The sequence below is a fragment of the Euleptes europaea genome, chromosome 9 (assembly GCF_029931775.1).
Source record: "Euleptes europaea isolate rEulEur1 chromosome 9, rEulEur1.hap1, whole genome shotgun sequence".
Taxonomy (NCBI): domain Eukaryota; kingdom Metazoa; phylum Chordata; class Lepidosauria; order Squamata; family Sphaerodactylidae; genus Euleptes; species Euleptes europaea.
Window position 1 is genome coordinate 9,242,144 of NC_079320.1, and position 19,542 is coordinate 9,261,685.

Consider the following 19,542-nt stretch of genomic DNA (forward strand, 5'->3'; position numbering starts at 1 on the left):
GAAGAAGTGTCGGTTGGTTTAAGACATTCACCAAGCCTAGTTTTTATTTGTTTATTTGGATGTATGCCAAACCAAGGCAAGCGCTGAAGGAAAAGAAAAATCTGCAGAATAAGAAAAGTCTATAGCAGCAAATAGGCTTTTGCCTGGGAAGAGAACTTCAAAGAAAGATTTAAGTTTCAAAATAAAATTGGCAAAGCCTCTGGTTTACTATTTTAAGGTAACTGCAGATATTCGGAATTCTACATTGCATAGTAGACAGTGAAAGAAAACTTGGCATGAATTTGTACAAGGGACCCTTGCCCTTTAAAAAATTGTTCTCTCTTTTACTGAATAATTTTTTAAAAAAGAAAAAAGAAAGTTGTTTTCTCTAAAGCCCAGTTATCTCAAGTCGCAGAAAGTGGGGCATTTTTATACTTGTACTATGAGCGTGGATCCTGGACGTGAGTATGCAAACCAGACAGGCAATTTCTATGGACAGAATTCAAAAACTGTGTCCTGCCAATGTAAACGCGAGGGATAAAATCAGTCACCGGCTTCAGGAAGCCCAACAGAACTGGTTTCGATGGACTTGCGCCTATCTTGACAACTGACGCCCAGTTTCCCATCGTCTCATTAAGACCCTCTCTCAAAGTTACCGACCATATCACTGACGGGAAGGGACACACTGGTAGCTGAAATCAGGACACAACCATTCCAGACTATTTTGAAGTTATAAGGCTTTTCCTTTGTAATGGAAATAGAAGTTTTCAAGCTTGGCTGGCTGTGACTAGAAAGGTAGCCTAGAAATGTAGCCTGTTCCCAGCGTTCAGCAGCCCTGAACATCTAATGTTTAATATCAAAAAGCAGTCCAGTATTTAGCAGAGTATCCCTTTAAAATTAATAAAAAAGAAAGAAAACACAGTTTCAAACAGTGACTTTGTTTTTTGAAGATGCTGCACTGTTTCGTTCTCAAGAAACTTAACAGCTGGAAAAAAAAAATCCAGGTGATGCTTTGGTTGCTAATATTAACAGACCCTTCTTAAATTTGTGCATAATTTTGGGTCTCAGGACCAAAGGTTAAAATGAAACACTAAAACCTGGCCATGCAATACAGAAAAAGGGGATACTCAGTCTGAACACTGTGCTACTCTCTTCAGTGCTTCAGCTTTCAAGTGTAATGCAAACCAGCAGAGTTTAACCAACACCACTTTCAAACAGTGATCTCCAGACTTTTACTATGCAATAAGAAAGTCAGCAATTAAAGCAAATGGAAGGTTTTATTATTTATTTTTCCCTTAAAAACACTTGAAACCTAGTACACTATAGTTTTATCCCTAATGAAGAGTCACTATAACCCCTAAAAGAACGACGTCTCGAGCCTTAAATTATTTAACGTTAATATTATGCCAGTACGGCTGAAGATCTAACTACCGCCCTAAAATAAAAATTATTCAAGACTCCAGTTGCCAAGTCCAAAGATGCATTCCTGGCAGAAGCAGCTTAAAAAAATCCTTCTGTTAGGGAAATATTAAGATAACTAGAAGAGGAAAGGAAACTTTAGATTATAGCTATCCTTACTTGTTAACTGCTCTGTGTAAATCCCAACTTAAAAAAAATGATTCTCAATCATACATTTGAATTTCCAATTTCAGGACTGTCAGCCTGTTCTATGGACAAAACTGGCATATTAAAAAAACAACCAGTGTATCATGCCCATTAAATAACACTAGATTTGCTGATCGTTACTATTTTGCTGTCTTTATATAGAATGATGATCTCCATGTACCAGCTCCCTAATGATTAAGGTCCTGAACGTGAAAAGTGACCTTTGCAATGCAAACGCAACATTTCTTGTATTCCCAGACTCTTATAAACAACTCAAGATCACTTCAAAAGCTACAGAGCGTGCCGGATACCTGCTGGAACAGTAAGGCTTAAAAGCATGTGTCTGAATGCAACCTCACTGATGCCACAGAAATACAGTGAGCGATGGTGTCAATGAAATTATAAAAAGGACTTGTGTGTATTTTTAAACATTATGATTTTGTGCACAGACAACACACACTTGCAACGAGTAGGCAGCAAGACGCTCATTCGCGAGGCAGCCCTTATCCCGGGACCCATCTGTAGCTTTCAGACATGGTAAAACATATCCGTCAACAAAAATTTGTCGTGTTTCAGATTTAATGACTAATTACTGAGGGAAACTGCAAGTTTCAAACATTCAGGAAAGATCTGTTTGCATACAGAATGCTGAATAAAACCTGACGAGTACTAATATGTGAATCAGGGGCTTGTTATCTTGATTTTCTCCGCATGAAGAGTCCTGAGTTTTCTCATGAATGCCCCAAAACAATGGGTTTATAAGCCACTTGGCGGTGGTTGTTTAGAAAGTTGTCTGGTTATATGATACTGACTCTTTTCCTCAGTTAAGGGGGGGGGGAAACAGGGTGGTTGACAAAATTAAGAAGACTCCAACATATGATTAAAATTAAACAAGATAACAAAAAATTCCAGTTGCACTGTGTTCCATATATGCAAACTGTAGTTGCATTTGGGCACATTTTCACTGTGACTGAGAGTGGAACAGGTATGAGACTGATGGAACAATCAACCTCTGAGACAGTTTCTCTTAGGAAACAGTTGAGGGGCTCCCGTTTCCTTGTCAAGAGGACTTCCTTAACTTATCATTAAAATGGGGCAAGAAATCACAGAACTGCGGCTGATCTAAATTAATGTTTTCAGAACAAATATAAGATAGAACACGGTCAACCCCCTTGGTATTCTTGGTCCTCCTTAGATGCAAGACTAACAGGTCGGGGCTGCTGCAGAGAATGTAAGAACGACAGATTCTTTCTCTCTCTCTTCCCCCCCAGGTCCCCCCCCCCCGGTCACCCACATTCATCTCTAAAGGCATTACACTTTGATTTAAAAGCTGGAGATCACCGATAGAAGTTATGGCTTGCTTTTGTTTTTAAAAGTTTTCACATATCATATCATATATATTTATATAACAAGTGTTAGTAAATATCCTGGGTAGTAAGTTGGTGTTTTCTTTTCCAGCAATGTTCTTTGTTATGTGCTTTGTACCTCAGAAGCAAGTCTGCCAAGGCACTTAGAGAATAATGTGAAGTATTTTAAGGACTTTCTGAGAATGGGCTACAACTGGCAAGGCAGAACCCATAACAACCAGCAGCGTCGCATTTCCCAACAAGCATGTTTTTTTTTAAAAAAAAAACCTTTATAAACACTCGTCTGCTAAAAAATATTACACAATGAACAAGAACAGAAAAGCATTTACTATGTGTGTCTCACTATAAGACAAAGCAGATCTTCTAATAAAAGCACAGGGAATAGGTCTAGGTTGCCTGAAGCAGGGGGAATCCTTTTTTCTTTAAAAAAAAAACAAACCTACACTCAACAACAACAAAAAATTTAAGATTACAATTCTCCACACTCTTACTCATGAGTAAGTCCCAATGATCTCCTTGAGTGTGTGGAGGATTGCAGTCCAAATCCCTAACCCCACCACACGCCTGCTTAAAGAAAGAAAGTGATTTGTACAAATCCAAGTTCTGCTTATCTGTCCTTCGAAGTGAGTTTTTCAATCAGTTCTTGAAGTGGGGCGAGTTCTCTTCTGTCTATAAGGTTAAATTCCTGGGAGGGGGGCAGAAAATAAAGCCAATACCTGTGTTAACGTGTTTAACAGGACATTCATTCACTAACAACATTATTTTAATTAAAGTAACTGAAAACAGAATTATCCCACAACCTCCCTGAAATTGTGGATTAAGCTGTTTACAGGAAGAGGAAGAGGAAAAGAGCCCCGTGGCACAGAGTGGTAAGCTGCAGTACTGAAGTCCAAGCTCTGTTCACAACCTGAGTTCGATCCTGACGGAACTCGCTTTCAGGTAGCTGGCTCAAGGTTGACTCAGCTTTCCATCCTTCCGAGGTCGGTACAATGAGTACCCAGCTTGCTGGGGGTAAAGGGAAGATGACTGGGGAAGGCACTGGCAAAACACCCCGTAAACAAAGTCTGCCTAGGAAATGTCGGGATGTGACGTCACCCCATGGGTCAGGAATGACTCAGTGCTTGCACAGGGGACCTTTACCTTTACCTTTTTTAGGCAGAGGTAAACCCAGCAAGGTAAAACATAAATGATAGCCCAACATTAGCAAAACACAAAAAAATAATGAAATTTGCCATCCTTTGAAACATTTACTGTCACCATCATCATTATATGTAACAGAAAAGTGGCTGATCCCCGTGGAAATCACAAAAGCAACAAAACCAGGTCACCCACAGACAAAGTAGGGGGTCTCTATAGATTTGAGGAGCTAGACTCTAGTCCAGTAATACTGTAGAGGCCAATAAGATTTTTGGAGTGTAAGCTTTTGAGAGTCAAAGCTCCTTTTTTCGTATTGGTCTCTAAGATGCCACTGGACTTGAATCAAGCTCTTCTATTCCAGACCAACACAGCCAAAGAAAATTCTCTCTAAAAGGAGCTTTTGGTTAATAATTATTCTAATGCAACATTTCACACATGAATTCTTTAGATTGAAAGCCATGGGTATCCTAAAGGTTTGCATCCACTTATGTTGTTGATTTCTGCAGACTGTCCACAATGCTCTGATAAAGTGCATAATGGCCAATATCAATCAATCAGTCAATTCACACTGGTCAGAACAGGGGAGAGGCTGTGGCTCAGATTGTAAAGCATCTGCTTGGCATGCAGAAGGTCCCAGGTTCAATCCCTGGCATCTACAGTTAAAGGGATCAGGCAATTAGGTGATGTGAAAGACCCCTGCCTGAGACCCTGGAAAGCCGCGGCCATTCTGAGTAGACAAGACTGACTTTGATGGACCAAGGGTCTGATTCAGTATAAGGCATCTGCATGTGTTCAAACACTGTAAAAGGTCGAGAAGGCGACACTGGATATGGAGTTCTTTCATTTTTAAGACTGCAAGTCAATAGTCCTCTGGATTAGAGGCGACATCACCCCGCAGTGGCTATATATTCACCTGACTCTGCCCCTCTCCTTCCATTCTTGTCTTTATATATTTTAGACACCTACACTTTTAAAAGAATAAGTAACTCTGGTAAATAATTCAGTCACAGGGGGAAAAGAGCAAGAGTCCAGTAGCAACTTAAAGACCAACAAAATTTCTGGCAGGGTTATGAGCTTTCGTGAGTCCCAGCTCACTTCTTCAGGGGATAGTGTACACTGAGCTGTAGCTATATTAAGAACATGGTCAAGGGGAACTTCTGTGGCTTAACACACATGGAGAGACACTTGTTTCACTACTCTAATCTGGTGAAGTGGGTTGGTTTCCCCACTCCTACACATGAAGCCAGCTGGGTGACCTTGGGCTAGCCACAGCTCTCTTAGAGCTCTCTCAGCCCCACCTACCTCACAAGGTGTCTGTTGTGGAGAGGGGAAGGGAAGGTGATTGTAAGCCGGTTTAATTCTTCCTTAAGTGGTAGAGAAAGTCGCCATATAAAAACCAACTCTTCTTCTTCACTTACAAGTGCCAGAAAAGAAACTGTATTATTTGATCTTGCAAGGAAACAATACAAGGCAGCATTCCCATGCGAATTTACCTGAACAAAAAAAATAAAGTGCTTGAAAGATGTGTTCAGATGTGCCTCTTCTTGCAGCTGGATGACGGGATCAAAGTGCTGGTGATAGATGTGAGCGTAAACTCTGAAGAGACGCTTGAGGATGGTCTTAGCTACTGACATGAAGTTCTTTGGGAAAGGAACACCTAGAAATCAACAAAAGAAAGCCTTTGCTTGTAACACAGGTAAGCACCGCGGCCATGATGCTTAGGACTCAACAGGATGGTGGCTGAGAGCCAGCGTGGTGTAGTGGTTAAGAGCGGTGGTTTGGAGCAGTGGACTCTGATCTGGAGAACCGGGTTTGATTCCCCACTCCTCCACATGAGCTGTGGAGGCTAATCTGGTGAACTGGATTTGTTTCCCCACTCCTATACATAAAGCCAGCTGGCTGTCCTTGGACTAGTCACAACTCTCTTAGATCTCTCTCAGCCCCACCTACCTCTTGTGGGGAGGGAAAGGTGATATAAACCTGTTTGATTCTCCCTTAAGTGGTAGAGAAAGTTGGCATATAAAAAACCAACTCTTCTCCTTTTACTTGAATGAAATGAATGAAAAACCTTTAATGGCATAAGTTCTTCTTTTACTTAAGCAGGGGGTAAGGCAGTATGCAGGAGTACCGTGGCGCAGAGTGGTCAGCTGCAGTACTGCAGTCCAAGCTCTGCTCACAACCTGAGTTAGATCCCAACGGAAGTCACTTTCAGGTAGCCTGCTCAAGGCTGACTCCGCCTTCCATCCTTCCGGGGTCGGTAAAATGAGTACCCAGCTTGCTGGGGGTAAAGGGAAGACAACTGGGGAAGGCACTGGCAAACCACCCCGTAAACAAAGTCTGCCTAGGAAACGTTGGGATGTGACATCATCCCATGGGTCAGGAAGCACCCGGTGCTTGCACAGGGGACCTTTACCTTACCTTAAGGCAGTATGCAACCCACAGAGAAATAGGTACTCCTTCTGGGGGCGAAGAGGGACCTGGCAGCCCTAAGTCAGATACATGGAACTACAGGGACCAGCGCAAGCTAAAATGGACCACACATCTCCAGTGTTGGGAGCAAGAGCATTGACAGAGCACCTTCTGTTCAAGAAATCTTTTTTTCCCCTTGCTAGTAACCACAAGGTAACCAAAATCATCTAGCAAATTTCACCGGCGTTTGGCCTGAGTGACACAGATCTCTGAATAGCTGTTTCACCCAGCTGGCTCTCTTTGAGGCCTGGTCAAATTCACTTTGGACAGGGTGCAACACGGTCTGTGATTGGAATGGAGACACAGAAACCCATGTCCAAAAGTGGAGTGTCTTCAACACGGACGCTGCCACAGTTTACAACATCTGCTTGTTTTTGACACGGCCACTGAACAGGTTCGATAAAACGATGACCAGGGAATCCACGCTCAACAGGTTGGAGCTTGTCAATAAAGCTGTAATTTAGGGGGAATTCAAAGTGGCAGCTTTAGTCTCTCAAATCTTTTAGGAATTTAGTCCCCCACATAAAAAATTACAGACGTCTGAAATGATTTCTTTAAAAACTGTGTTTATTCATATTGGAGGGGCCGACTGTACAATCAGCCTAAAATGACGGGGTCTGCCAAGTTACTTGGAAATGGACAAAAACCAGAGCAGGCAAGGCCTTATTTTTAGCAACCACTTATGAAACACTGTGTATAAGATGACGACTTCACGATGAAAAACATTTTCTTGGAACAGAAAAAAGTCTTGCATGTGTCGTTTTTAAAAGAGATATTTTAAAAATAATTCTTTTAATAAAACAATGATCATGGTATGCATAGATGAGCAAAATACACAAGACCAATACTGTTCAGCAAAAAGGACTATGTCAGTTTCTTAGCATCGACTATTAGGAAATGATCAGCAATAGAACAATAGTGCTGAGTTGAAGAGTTGGCACTTATCCTTTCTTTGGGGAGAAAAATAAACATTGCCATTTTTTAAAAAAAAAGCCAAGTAAGTATTGGAGACAAGGACATTTGTTTCCAAAAATTATCTTCTTCCTTTTAATTAAGGATTGCTTAAAATTGTGCATGACCTCAACACACACTGAATTTTTTGACACACGTTTAGGATTAATTGTATAAAATCTGCCAAAACTCAATCAATACAAAAAAACACACACAGAGAGCTGTTCATTAGAGCGGCTTCTTATTTTTTGAAGTCTTGCTTGTTTCCCTTGATGTTATGGTTAAAGCTTGGTACCTTTAGAAACATCCCTTTTATGTATGGCAATGTTTACTTTATTTATAGTTTGCCTTTCTCGTTGAAACTCAAGGCGGATTACAAAATTTAAAACAATGATAGAGGAACAGTGTAGGGCATATAGTAGTCAATAGTGTAATTGGATCACCCAGTTAGAAAACAATACTGTAAAACAGTGAAAGACACACAAGAAATGCACAAACTGAATTACAGGGGACCACATGGGTATTTTAAAGTTACCTATTTTGGATGGAAATAGCGTCTCGTCGTCCAGTTGATCTTGAACCCAGGTCATAAGGTAATCGATGTACTTTGGTGCGGAGCACTTGATTGGCTTCTTTATGTTTGTTCCATCTGCCCAGTGGTACTCATACCTGGAACCAAATACATCTCTAAGAAAACCCAGGTCTCTTGCGTGCAAACACAGATACCATCAACTTTTCCTTCCCTGATTCATTCGGCATTACATGCTGCTGAGGTTCTTCCACTCCCCCAAAACCCACTGTCCCCAGTCTCCACCAACAGAATCTCCAAGTATTTCCCAACCCAGAGCTGACAGCCCTAGTCCCTCCGTGATCAATGCCTCATCATTTGTTCTCGCCTTCCGTTAAGTTGCAAACATCAAATAGACTTTTTATTTGAAGCCATAAGAACATAAGAAAAGCCACGCTGGATGAGACATAGGCCCATCAAATCCAGCAGTCTGTTCACACAGTGGCCAACCAGGTGCTTCTAGGAAGCCCACAAACAAGATGACTGCCGGAGCATTATCCTGTCTGAGTTCCACAGCACCTAATAGAAAAGGCATGCTCCTCCAATACTGTAGAGAATACATATGCATTATGGCCAGCAGCCATTTTGACTAGTAGCCATGAATAGCCCTCTCCCCCGTGAACATCTCCACTCCTTTTAGCATTTTTGAATCTCTCACCCTCCAGCTCCAGCAGATGACCCCGTGTTCTAGTATTATGAGGGAGAATCAAAAGTGCTTAACCATAGGTAGCACTTATCACGGTGTGTTGATTTAAATCTTGGCTGCATTGAACATATAAAATTGCCTTTTACTGAATCAGACCATTGGTCTATTAAGGTCAGTATTATCTAGACTGGCAGCAACTCTCCAGGGTCTCAGGCAGAGGTCTTTCTCATCACCTCCTTTTTTTTTTTTTTTTTTTTGGCCATCAAGTCACTGACTTCTGACAACCCCACAGGGGTAGCTGAGAACGCAAGAAACGTTCAGAGGTGGTTTGCCATTGCCTGTGTCACACCCCTGGTATTCCTTGGAAGTCTCCCATCCAAATACTTGCAAGAGTCGAGGCTGAGAGAATGCGCCTGGCCCAAGGTCACCCAGCAAGCTTCTATGGCAGGGATTTGAACCTGGGTTTCCCAGATCCTGGTCCAACACTTTAACCACTACGCCACACTGGCTATCACCACCTCCTACCTGATCCTTTTAACTGGAGATGCTGGGGATTGAACCTGGGACCTTTTGTATGCTAAGCAGATGCTCTTCCAATGAGCAGTAGCCCCTCTCCATTCAGTCATTATATTTAACTGGCATTAAGCTGGGATGTGCACAAGCCTGACTTGTTGCTGGCTTCCTGCACACACTTCAATCTTCCCTTCTTGCATGGAGAAACCAGAGTTAGTAATTAACTGGGTACGTGTAACACACAAATAGAGGCGCAAAGGTTAACCAGTCCCCTCACAGATTTGTATGCTAAACCTGTATTTAAACTTTGCTTCAGCATCCCAGTTCAGGAGGTGAAGACTATCTCCGTTTGATGTGCCTGCCTGCTGTTATCTCTGTGTGATTAATCAGAATTCGCTTCTCACAGAGATTCTCCATTTGTTTGGTGGTAAAGAGATAACAGAGAGGAATAAAGGGCATGTGTGACCCCAGCCGGAAGCCAGGTTTAATGCAACATCTGAATTCAGCCCCAGTTAAGGATCCAAAGAGACAGTGAAACCATGCGATGCTTTTACCTTGGACAGCTAAGGCTAGAGAGATTGTATACGGGAACAGACCAGCAAAACCTGCTTCTGATCTAGCAATCAGAGAGGTGGCAGAAACTGCCTTTCAGCCCGATTCTCAGCTACTTTACTTGGAAGTAAAGCCTACTGAGTTTCATTTACTGAGCTAATTTCTTCATCGCTTCTTCAGGAAACTGCCTGAGGGTCTTATTCTAGGAACCTCTTTTCAAGTAATGGACAGGATTACAGCCTTAACCAGGGTTAAACATCAACCATGATTTCAAAATCTATTTCAAAAGCCACTATTTCACATCCTGGCTCGGAGCCAATCCTTAAACACCATTTAGAAATTCAAACATAATACTTAATCATGGTTAAGAGGAGCAACCGGAAGTGAAATTTTGTGGCTGCACATGGCTTCTAAATGAGTCTAGTAGCACCTTAAAGCATATATGAGAATAAAAGAATTAACCCATATAGGTTATTAGACATTAGGAAGAATTTTCTAACAGAGCGGTTCCTCAGTGGAACAGACTTCCTCGGGAGGTGGTGAGCTCTCCTTCCCTGGAGGTTTTTAAGCAGAGGCTAGATGGCCATCTGTCAGCAATGCTGAATCTACTACCTTAGGCAGATCATGAGAGGGAGGACATCTTGGCCATCTTCTGGGCATGGAGTAGGGGTCACTGGGGAGTGTGGGGGGAGGTAGTTGTGAATTTCCTGCATTGTGCAGGGGCTTGGACTAGATGACCCTGGTGGTCCCTTCCAACTCTATGATTGTATTATTCCAGGTACACGATTATGTAGCTGCCCTCTTTCATTTTTTAAAAACATAAAGGAGAGCTTTTCTCAGTTGGTAAAGTCAGAGAAGACCTGAAAGTCATGCTACCAACCCTTCTGCAGTGAGGAAAGAACATCTATGCATCTGAGAATAAATCAGCAAGCTATTACTGTGACACCACGCTTTGAGCCAAGAGAAAAGACAGGGCACAAATATTCAAAATGAAAAAATAAAAGGACTAAATCAGCACTTTCTGGAGGAGAAAACAGAACTATGACAAGTAAAACAATTAAAAATAAGCTCATCACCATAGAAAGGAAGAGGAAGCAGGAAAGAAATGGCAAATCACCTCTGTTCATCTGCTGCCTTGGAAACCTTAGTAAGTTGCCATAAGTCAGCTGTGACTCAAAAATAGAATTGGAAGGGGCCAAACAGGCCATCTAGTCCAAACCCCTGCTTAATGCAGGATCAGCCTAGAGCATCCCTGACAAGTGTATGTCCAGCCTCTGCTTAAAGACTGGTGGTGAGGGGGAACTCACCACCTCCCTAGACAGCCCATTCCACTGCTGAACAACTCTTTTCACGGCATGGGCATCATCTGGTAAATGACATCCCATGAAGCCTCTGCTAAAGGGGCAGCAGGTTTTTTTTTTCTCCAGGCCTGCTGGAAACCCTATATCCTGGGCTTGATCTAGTCCATGATGATACTGCTTGGGCCCAGCTGTCAGCCTGAAGGCCAAAGAGGGACATGGAGAGGTATATGGCCGTAGCAGCATCAGTAACAAGGGAACACCCTTTGCTTCCCAGCCAGGGTCATTTCTTTTTAATTTAGAAATAAGTAGCACGCCATGTTTTCCGCCTCATAATTTTACGATAGTTAAGTGTGAAAAGTGTCCTTACTTTGGACCTGCAGACATCACCGGGCAGCTCTCCTCTGTGCAGAAATCTGTAATCGTTCCGTAAAGCATGTTGATCTGGTTGAAGAAGTCCACAGCTATTTTTTTTAAAAAGAAGTGAAACATTCCCTTTAGCACAGTCATTACCAAATAGGTGGGTGGCAACCCCATTCCCACACCCCTCTCCCCCTTAGCCCTTGCTGAATTGGGGAGGGGCCACAACTCAGTGGTAGAGCATCTGCTCGGCATGCAGGTTCAATCCCCGGCATCTCCAGTTAAAGGGACTAGGCAAGTAAGTGATGTGAAAGACATCCGCCTGAGACCCTGGAGAGCCACTGCTGGTCTGAGTAGACAATACTGACTGTGGTGGTCTGATTCAGTGTAAGGCAGCTTCATGTGTTCAATTGTGAAGCAAAAGACAGCAGTCCCCAGAATTCCCCTGTGCCTCCATCACCCTCTCATGTGCCTCCGTTATTCAAGTTAGCTATGTTTTCACCTGTTTTTTGCAATAAAGTAAGGTTCTGCTCTTGTGGGTTTTCACCCCACTTTTCTGCAGAATTTGATGCTTACAGAACCATTCGGTGTGCTGCCTCACAAAGCCCACTCTGGTGGTTTATTTCAATATCAGCAATAAAAGAAGCTACTCCAAAGGATGCCACCATCAGAGGAGGGGGGGGCTCTTTTCTGAAATAATCAAGGTATTTGGGTCTATTTTCTAGAATCTATGCATTATTTCAAAATGTCATTTTATTAAAGACCTGTTGGAATCAAAGACTGGCCTTGAACACATGACTTCTGTGCAATTAAGTCTTGTTTCTGTTAGTTGGGAGACACAACAGCAGTGCTGCAGGACTTGTGGCCTTCCACGAGTTAATTGAGCAATGGCTGGGAAGACAAGTTCCGACACTGCCGTCTTGTCTTGATTAAACTACTATTCAAGCCGTGCCTTCGACTCAGCAAAGCTGTCTGGTCCTTCCATGCCCTTCAACTCCAGTCAAGGAACACTTGAAGAACAAAGGAATTAATATTCCAGCGGTCTAACTGTATTTATTTCCACCCTGCTATGCTCACACCAAAGAAAAGGAAAGAGCAAATGAATATTCTACAAAGTACCCTGTTTACTTGAAAGGAAGACTAGGTGTGTTTTTTTACATGTACCAACAAGAAAAAGAGGGGGGGTTAAATTCACATGTAAGCTACAGCTAAAATGTGTTGTTAGGCAACTTAGGGCTTTTTCGCTTGGAAAGGTGGTGGTTAAGGGGAGACATGATAGAGGTCTATAAAATTGTGCATGGTATGGAGAGAGTAGACCGGGACAAGCTTTTGTCCCTTTCTCATAATACCAGAACACGGGATCATCTGGTGAAGCTGGAGGGTGAGAGATTCAAAAGTGATAAAAGGAAGTATTTCTTCACACAACACAAAGTTCAGTTGTGGAACTCCCTGCCCCAGTATGTGGTGATGGCTGCCAACTTGGAAGGCTTAAAGAGGGGAGTGGAGATGTTCATGGAGGAGAGGGGTATTCAAGGCTACTAGTCAAAATAGATATTAGTCATAATGCATACCTATTCTCTCCTAGATGAGAGAAGCATGCCCATTATATTAGGTGCTTTGGAACCCAGGCAGGACAATGCTGCCGCAGATATCTTGTTTGTGGGCTTCCTAGAGGCCCCTGGTTGGCCACTATGTGAACAGACTGCTGGACTTGATGGGCCTTGGTCTGATCCAGCATGGCCTTTCTTATGTTCTTATGTGCAGCAATAAAAAAAATCCTTTTTATGTATAACCTTTATTGGTGGATCATCTTACTTTCAGGGTCATCTTCCTTTCGGGTAAACATGGTATTCTTCACAGTCGTGTTTGTATTTCTGGTATTAATACCAAAATTACATTTTTATCACTACCACATATCAAAGAGTGATGGCATTATAACAATGGTCTGCCTAACTCCAGGGATGTCTACAAAGTTTTATAAGCTACACGTGAGTTGGTTTTTTTCAGTTTCTCTCTGTAGACACATTCATATGTATACTTCTGTTTAATAAAGTTCTAACAAGTTTTAATTCCTGTAATTGCTCTTCGAGAGAGAGGAAACGGGTGCAGAGTTGAGGAATTTACAGTGCGATCCTAAGCAATTCTCACACCCGTTGACTTCAACGGACTTAGAAGGTTGTAACTCTGATTAGGATTGCACTGGTGGACTTCGGTTTAAAGAGCAGGGGAGAGAGAAGCAACCTCTGAAGGTCGGAAATAGCATGCATAATCAACACAAAGACCCGAAGTCGTCAGAGGGGTGACCGCGAGGGAAACAGCCATGCGTAAAAGGCCATGATTATACCAAGCTTGTAAATAAGCAGACAGGTTGGGAGGAAGTTTCACAACATTTATATCAGGAAATTACCAGCAGTAGGAACGCAGTAGGAACGCAGAAGAGATTACTTTTAAAAATCTAAGGTGGCCTTGAGAATCTTTCCATTTGCATAAAGGGGGGTAGCGGTACCCCCTTTAGAAGTCTATAAGGGTAGGAATAGATACAGTGACAGGAAAGGGCCAGATCAGATTAGGGGGAAGATGATTCAATACTGGTGGCCTGGTTTTCCCTTCTGATCCCCCTTCCAGTTTAAGAGTCCCTACCTGTTGTATCACAGTTCCACACGGTTGATAGCCAATGGGCCTGCCCAAACCACCCGGACTGGAGCTGGCAACCCGCTATGCTGACACTCGACTACTGTGCTGGCCGCGCGCCCGCCCCAAACGCTACGGGACGGTCGCTGCGCGCTCCGTTGTCACGGACTCGGCTGCTCCTGCGAGCGCCGTGCAGCTAGCCGCTAGGAAGCAGATGCAGGGGCAACCTCCGGTGAACCTGAGAGAAACCATGTTCCTGTGCAACCTCTGTTCCAGCCGCAGCCATGTCATAGAAAACAGTCACGTAGTCGATGTCAAACACACACACCCTTCCTCTTGCAGCAGCTACCGCTTAATGGGCCGTCAACAGCGATCCAGATATCAAGATGAGTCGTTCCTCTTGCCATGCCCAAGCGATCCTAGGACGTTTGCACAGATCGCACTCATTGTTCCAGTATGTTAATCTCGTCAACAGAGAAGTTCCAGTTCATCAAGGGTTGCAAAAGTCATTGGAATCAGAATAGATTTCCAAATTCTCACTGCCCCACCCTGGTAGCCACAGCATAGTCCTTTGTCACCTTTTTGCCACCTGGGAACCTAGGAGGGGTGAAACCCTGCCCCCATAAACACAGTATAACTGGGGTGCCCCCAGCCCATTAGCTCTCTCTCTCAAGCCTTAGGTCTTGACTGGCACCTCTGCCGTTGCTTTGTTGGTTTGGTTTGCGCAGCCTTACCTCGCTCCCTCCCGCCTTGCTGGTCAAGTCTACGGGAACCCCTGCCCCCATCTCGGTTTTCACTTTCAATCTGTTTTAGTCTGCCTGAGCTTGGACACCACTTCGTCTGGAAGGTAAATATAATCCCACAAACGACCTCCTGCCAAGTTGGCATCTGTGCTTATCCTCCTCTCTTGATATTCCTAGATCCTCTGTATGTTTGTGTGCATCACTGACTGATTGAAACGGACATAAACACTTTTAATTGGAAATCCTCTGTTCCTGTCTTTATTTTAAGATCATAGTTACGGACTCTGGTAGACAAAGGTTGCGATACCGCTATAAAAATAAATATTGTAATTTGCCAACTTGCTTGCTAATTCCCCAAGTTAAAGGGCAATTTGGCTAACACGGTCCCAAATAAATGTTGATTATACAAGGATTTAACCTTGATGTCTCTTTGATACATGGGTGGACAAGATGGGGAGGGGGGAGAGACTGACCCTTCCCAGCTCTGTGAAGCTGAGCATCTGTTTCAACAGCAATCAAAGACAGATGGGTGGGAAGACGATATCACTTCCGTATTTAGAAGAGTGGAAGTTGTCTGAATATGCAATTATGGCCAAAATGATCAACTTAGTGAACAAAGATCAATATTACAAGCTGCTTTTTTGAAAAATGGAAACTTTATTATCAATATGTAAAGGTTTAACGATAGAAGAGTGCAGGTGTTAAGAAGCTTAGAACTGCTTTTATAAATCAATTTTTTTATCTTGAGAAAAACGACCTGTGCAGGCCATGCAGCAAGAAACGGATATATATATATTCATAATTTAGTTTAACATATAAAGGTTTAATAGAGCGCAGTAGAACAATTGAGGCTAGACGGCTAGAATCGACAAAACTTTGATATTTCTATAAATTACACTGGGTTGGGTAAACTGTCTTGATTTATGTAGGCCATGCAGCCATGTAACGTCTATGCATATAAGTAATCATTTCCCCTTTATCTGAATTGTTCTATTTTTTGAATGTTCCCCCCCTTCCTGTATTTTCCCTACCCCTTTGCTCCATTTTAAAAATAAAAATAAAAAAAGACAGATGAGTGGGGAGGCAGAGCTCTTGTGATGTACAGTGATTCCATCTTCCTTACCAGGAATTCTATCAGGCAATCCCCAGATTCTGGCTGTGAGTATATGGTGTTGGGCGTTAGGGGTAGATAGGGATTCTGTTAAGTGTATTACAGATCTTGCTGCCTGGCCTAGCCAAAGAAGTCCTCCTCTTAGGGATGGTAAAGCCCATCCCACCCCCCAGGATTTTTCATGGCTACTGTGACCACTATGGGTCTATCCCAGACGATATTTGGCCCAATAAATTCTATTTGGTATTCACAGGAGCAGAACGGCCTGGGAATGAAGGAACCTTCAATTATTTCTTTGCCGTGCTCAGATCATTACCTGATAAGGCTTATACTCAGAATTGTCTGGGAGTTGTGGAGTTCAAATCCCTGCTGGATGAGGTTATAGTGGGGAAGTGCCTTCAAATTGCAGTCAATTTATGGTGACCCAGTAGGGTTTTCAAGGCAAACACAGGTGGCAAACACATTGCCTGCCTTGGAGCAGTGGACCTTAATCTGGTGAACCGTGTTGGTTTCCCCACTCCTCCACATGAAGCCAGCTGGGTGACTTTGGGCTAGTCACAGCTCTCTTAGTGCTCTCTTAGCCCCACCTACCTCACAGGGTGTCTGTTGTGGGGAGGGGAAGGGAAAGCTATTGTAAGCCAGTTTGATTCTGCCTTAAGTGGTAGAGAAGGTCAGCATATAAAAACCAACTCTTCTTCTCTGCATAGTAACCCTGGCCTTCCTTGGTGGTCTCCCATCCGAGTACTAATCAGGGCCAACCCTCCTTAGCTTCCGAGATAGGGCCAGCCTAGGCCATCCAGGTCATGGTGGATGGGGTTATACTCCTCCTGAAGGCCTAGATTTGCAATCTGGGCATTCTTCTGGATCTAGCACTGCTCATGGTTGCCGACAGGAACATAACCCCTTTTTAAAACGACAAAAGTTGCTTTCTAGCTTCAACTTTTATTTTTTACCTCTCAGATGACAAAACCAAAGAGACAGTTGCTAAGGTAGTATTGGTTGCAGCAGTTTGCAGGTCTCTCTCTCTCACACACAGAAGTATTATTTGTATTCAAAATTATTGCTTGCAGAAAACAAAGGTATTTATATTAACTAAAATAATAAATCATAATCAATCACCCTTCTCTGCACAAGCACATCTTTTCGTGCAGAAACTCTCTTCCTGCGGCAGTCTTGAATTATAGGATTATATCTCTAAATGCATTTTTAGGTTTCTTAATTCCAAGGTTCCCCTCCAGCTCCTTGACAGAATGCCTCTCCATGGAAACTAGAGACTGCTTATTATAGCAACGATGCCTTAATTCAGCAGGGTAAGGGCATGCCTGCGCAGCAAAGCAGCAATAGCTGGAATGTGAAGGAGTCAAAATCTACTAGGATGTTATCAGCTTTCAGTGTTTGCCAAAAACTATCCTGACATTTCTCCGAAGAAGAAAAATTACAAATAAATATATGTGGGAAATCCCCAGAGAAGGAGGCAGGTCTTCAGCCTCAAGACGCTCACTGGTGAATCTGATAAACAGCACTGTAAATCCAACTGACGTTTAAACAACACAGACTGTCCATAGTTGTGGAGAGGGGCCGTGGCTCAGTGGTAGAGCCTCTCCTTGGCATGCAGAAGGTTCCAAGTTCAATCTCCGGTGTCTCCGGTTAAAGGTACTAGGCAAGTAAGTGATGTGAAAGACCCTGAGACCCTGGAGAGCCGCTGCAGGTCTGAGTAGACAATACTGACTGTGATGGACCAAGGGTCTGATTCAGTATAAGGCAGCTTCATGTGTTCATGTGTTGGTGCTGTGTCAAAAGTGGACATTTTAGGACCAACCAAACTGAACACGCCTCACTAGCAACAAATTGCGACTGACCCCTCCCGTTCTTGCAGTCCCGGGGAAAGAAGTAAAACTAAGATTTTTCAAGCCCCTGTACAGCAGAGTTTTCTTATCTTTTCCAAGCCCCAGTAAAAATGACGTAAGGCCCTGCTTATTCTCCATCAAGCCTTTTACCTCTGCCAGGTATCAGTATGTGTGTGTGCAGGAGATGTGCATCTAGGAGATAGCCACAAATAATGGCTGCTTAGTAAACCATGTCAACACTACTGAACTTTTGTAAACAGTAACAAATGGTATAATTGAAGATGTACTATATTATTTTTATTATTTAAACAGGGCCTAAGACATGTTTTTCTCAGCATATTCACCTCCGATTCAACTGAGCAAGACTTGAGTCTAGTAACACCTTAAAGACCAAAAAGATCTCCAGGATATAAGCTTTTGAGGGTCAAAGCTCCCTTCAATTGAAACATTGTTGGTCTTTAAGAGGAGGAAGAAGAAGGGTTGGGTTTTTTCTCTACCTTTAAGGAGTCTCAAACCGGCTTACAATCTCCTTCCCTTCCTATCCCCACAATAGACACCTTGTGAGGTAGGTGGGGCTGAGAGAGTTCGGAGAGAACTGTGACTAGCCCAGGTCACCCAGCAGGCTTTATGTGTAGGAGTGGGGAGACCAACCCGGTTCTCCAGATCAGAGTCCACTGCTCTTAACCACTACACCAAGTTACTGGACTCGAATCTTGTTCTTCTTCTGCAAACCAATATTGCTTACCATCAGAAACTCTTATTTGACTGGTTTGCCATCTGTCCCAAATGATGCCCAAGGTACATATTCTCTTTTGGCTCTACAAATTACTTTTTGGTACTGGTAGAGACAGGGCCCAGCTATCTAGATTGATTGATTGATTTAAAACATTTATTAAGCTTCCTTTCTTCCAGTGAGCCAGTGTGGTGTAATGGTTAAGAGCGGTGGTTTGGAGCGGTGGACTCTGATCTGGAGAACCGGGTTTGATTCCCTGCTCCTCTACATGAGCGGCGGAGGCTAATCTAGTGAACTGGATTTGTTTCCTCCACTCCTACACACGAAGCCAATTGAGTGATCTTGGGATAGTCAAACTCTCTCAGCCCCACCTACCTCACAGGGCATCTGTTGTGGGGAGGGGAAGGGAAGGTGCTTGTAAGCCGGTTTGAGTTTCCCTTAAGTGGTAGAGAAAGTCGGCATATAAAAACCAACTCTTCTTCCTCATGGAGCTCTAGGCAGCTTAAAATATAGACAAAATACATGATATAAAATACATAAAACCCAAAATTTAAAGTCACAATTCTGGACTGCTAGTAAACTTAACTAAATCCAGTCCTTAATGAAAACATCTTCAACTGCCTGCTAAAGATCGAAAGTGAGAGGGCCAGGCGCAGAATCCTGGGAAGGCTGTTCGGTAATCATGGGGCTACCACCAAAAAGACCCTTTCTCGGGGACCCACAAAATGAGCTTCTTCTGATGGGACAGTCAGGAGAGCCTCTCCCTGTAACCTTAATTCCCAGACAGGAACATATGAGAGAAGATGGTCCTTGAGATACTCTGGTCCCAAGCCATAGTTGGCCACTGTGTAAACAGAATGCTGGGCTTGATGGGCCTTGGTCTGATCCAGCGTGGCCTTTCTTATGGCCCTATGTTCATGTGCAACGTCTGCCTCTTAGTACACGGTGTGTAAAATATCGTATCTTCAGATATTCTGGGAACTATTCATTTTGCTAAAGATGAAATCTCTCCACCCAACCCTTCCAGTTACG

At 43.2% G+C, this 19,542-nt stretch overlaps 1 protein-coding gene across 1 annotated transcript in view; it reads right to left on the reverse strand.

The window, feature by feature from the left end:
* Positions 1–3,519: 3,519 nt before the first annotated feature.
* Positions 3,520–19,542, reverse strand: part of MOB1B (MOB kinase activator 1B) — a 48,953-nt gene continuing 32,930 nt past the window's right edge. Inside the window, exons 3-6 of the mRNA XM_056855453.1 lie at positions 11,456–11,549; positions 8,044–8,177; positions 5,582–5,745; positions 3,520–3,636 (exon numbers count right to left, since the gene is read on the reverse strand). Of these exons, the coding sequence (XP_056711431.1) occupies positions 3,559–3,636; positions 5,582–5,745; positions 8,044–8,177; positions 11,456–11,549 (470 nt within the window). The 3' untranslated portion in view covers positions 3,520–3,558. The remainder of the gene's footprint in view (positions 3,637–5,581; positions 5,746–8,043; positions 8,178–11,455; positions 11,550–19,542) is intronic.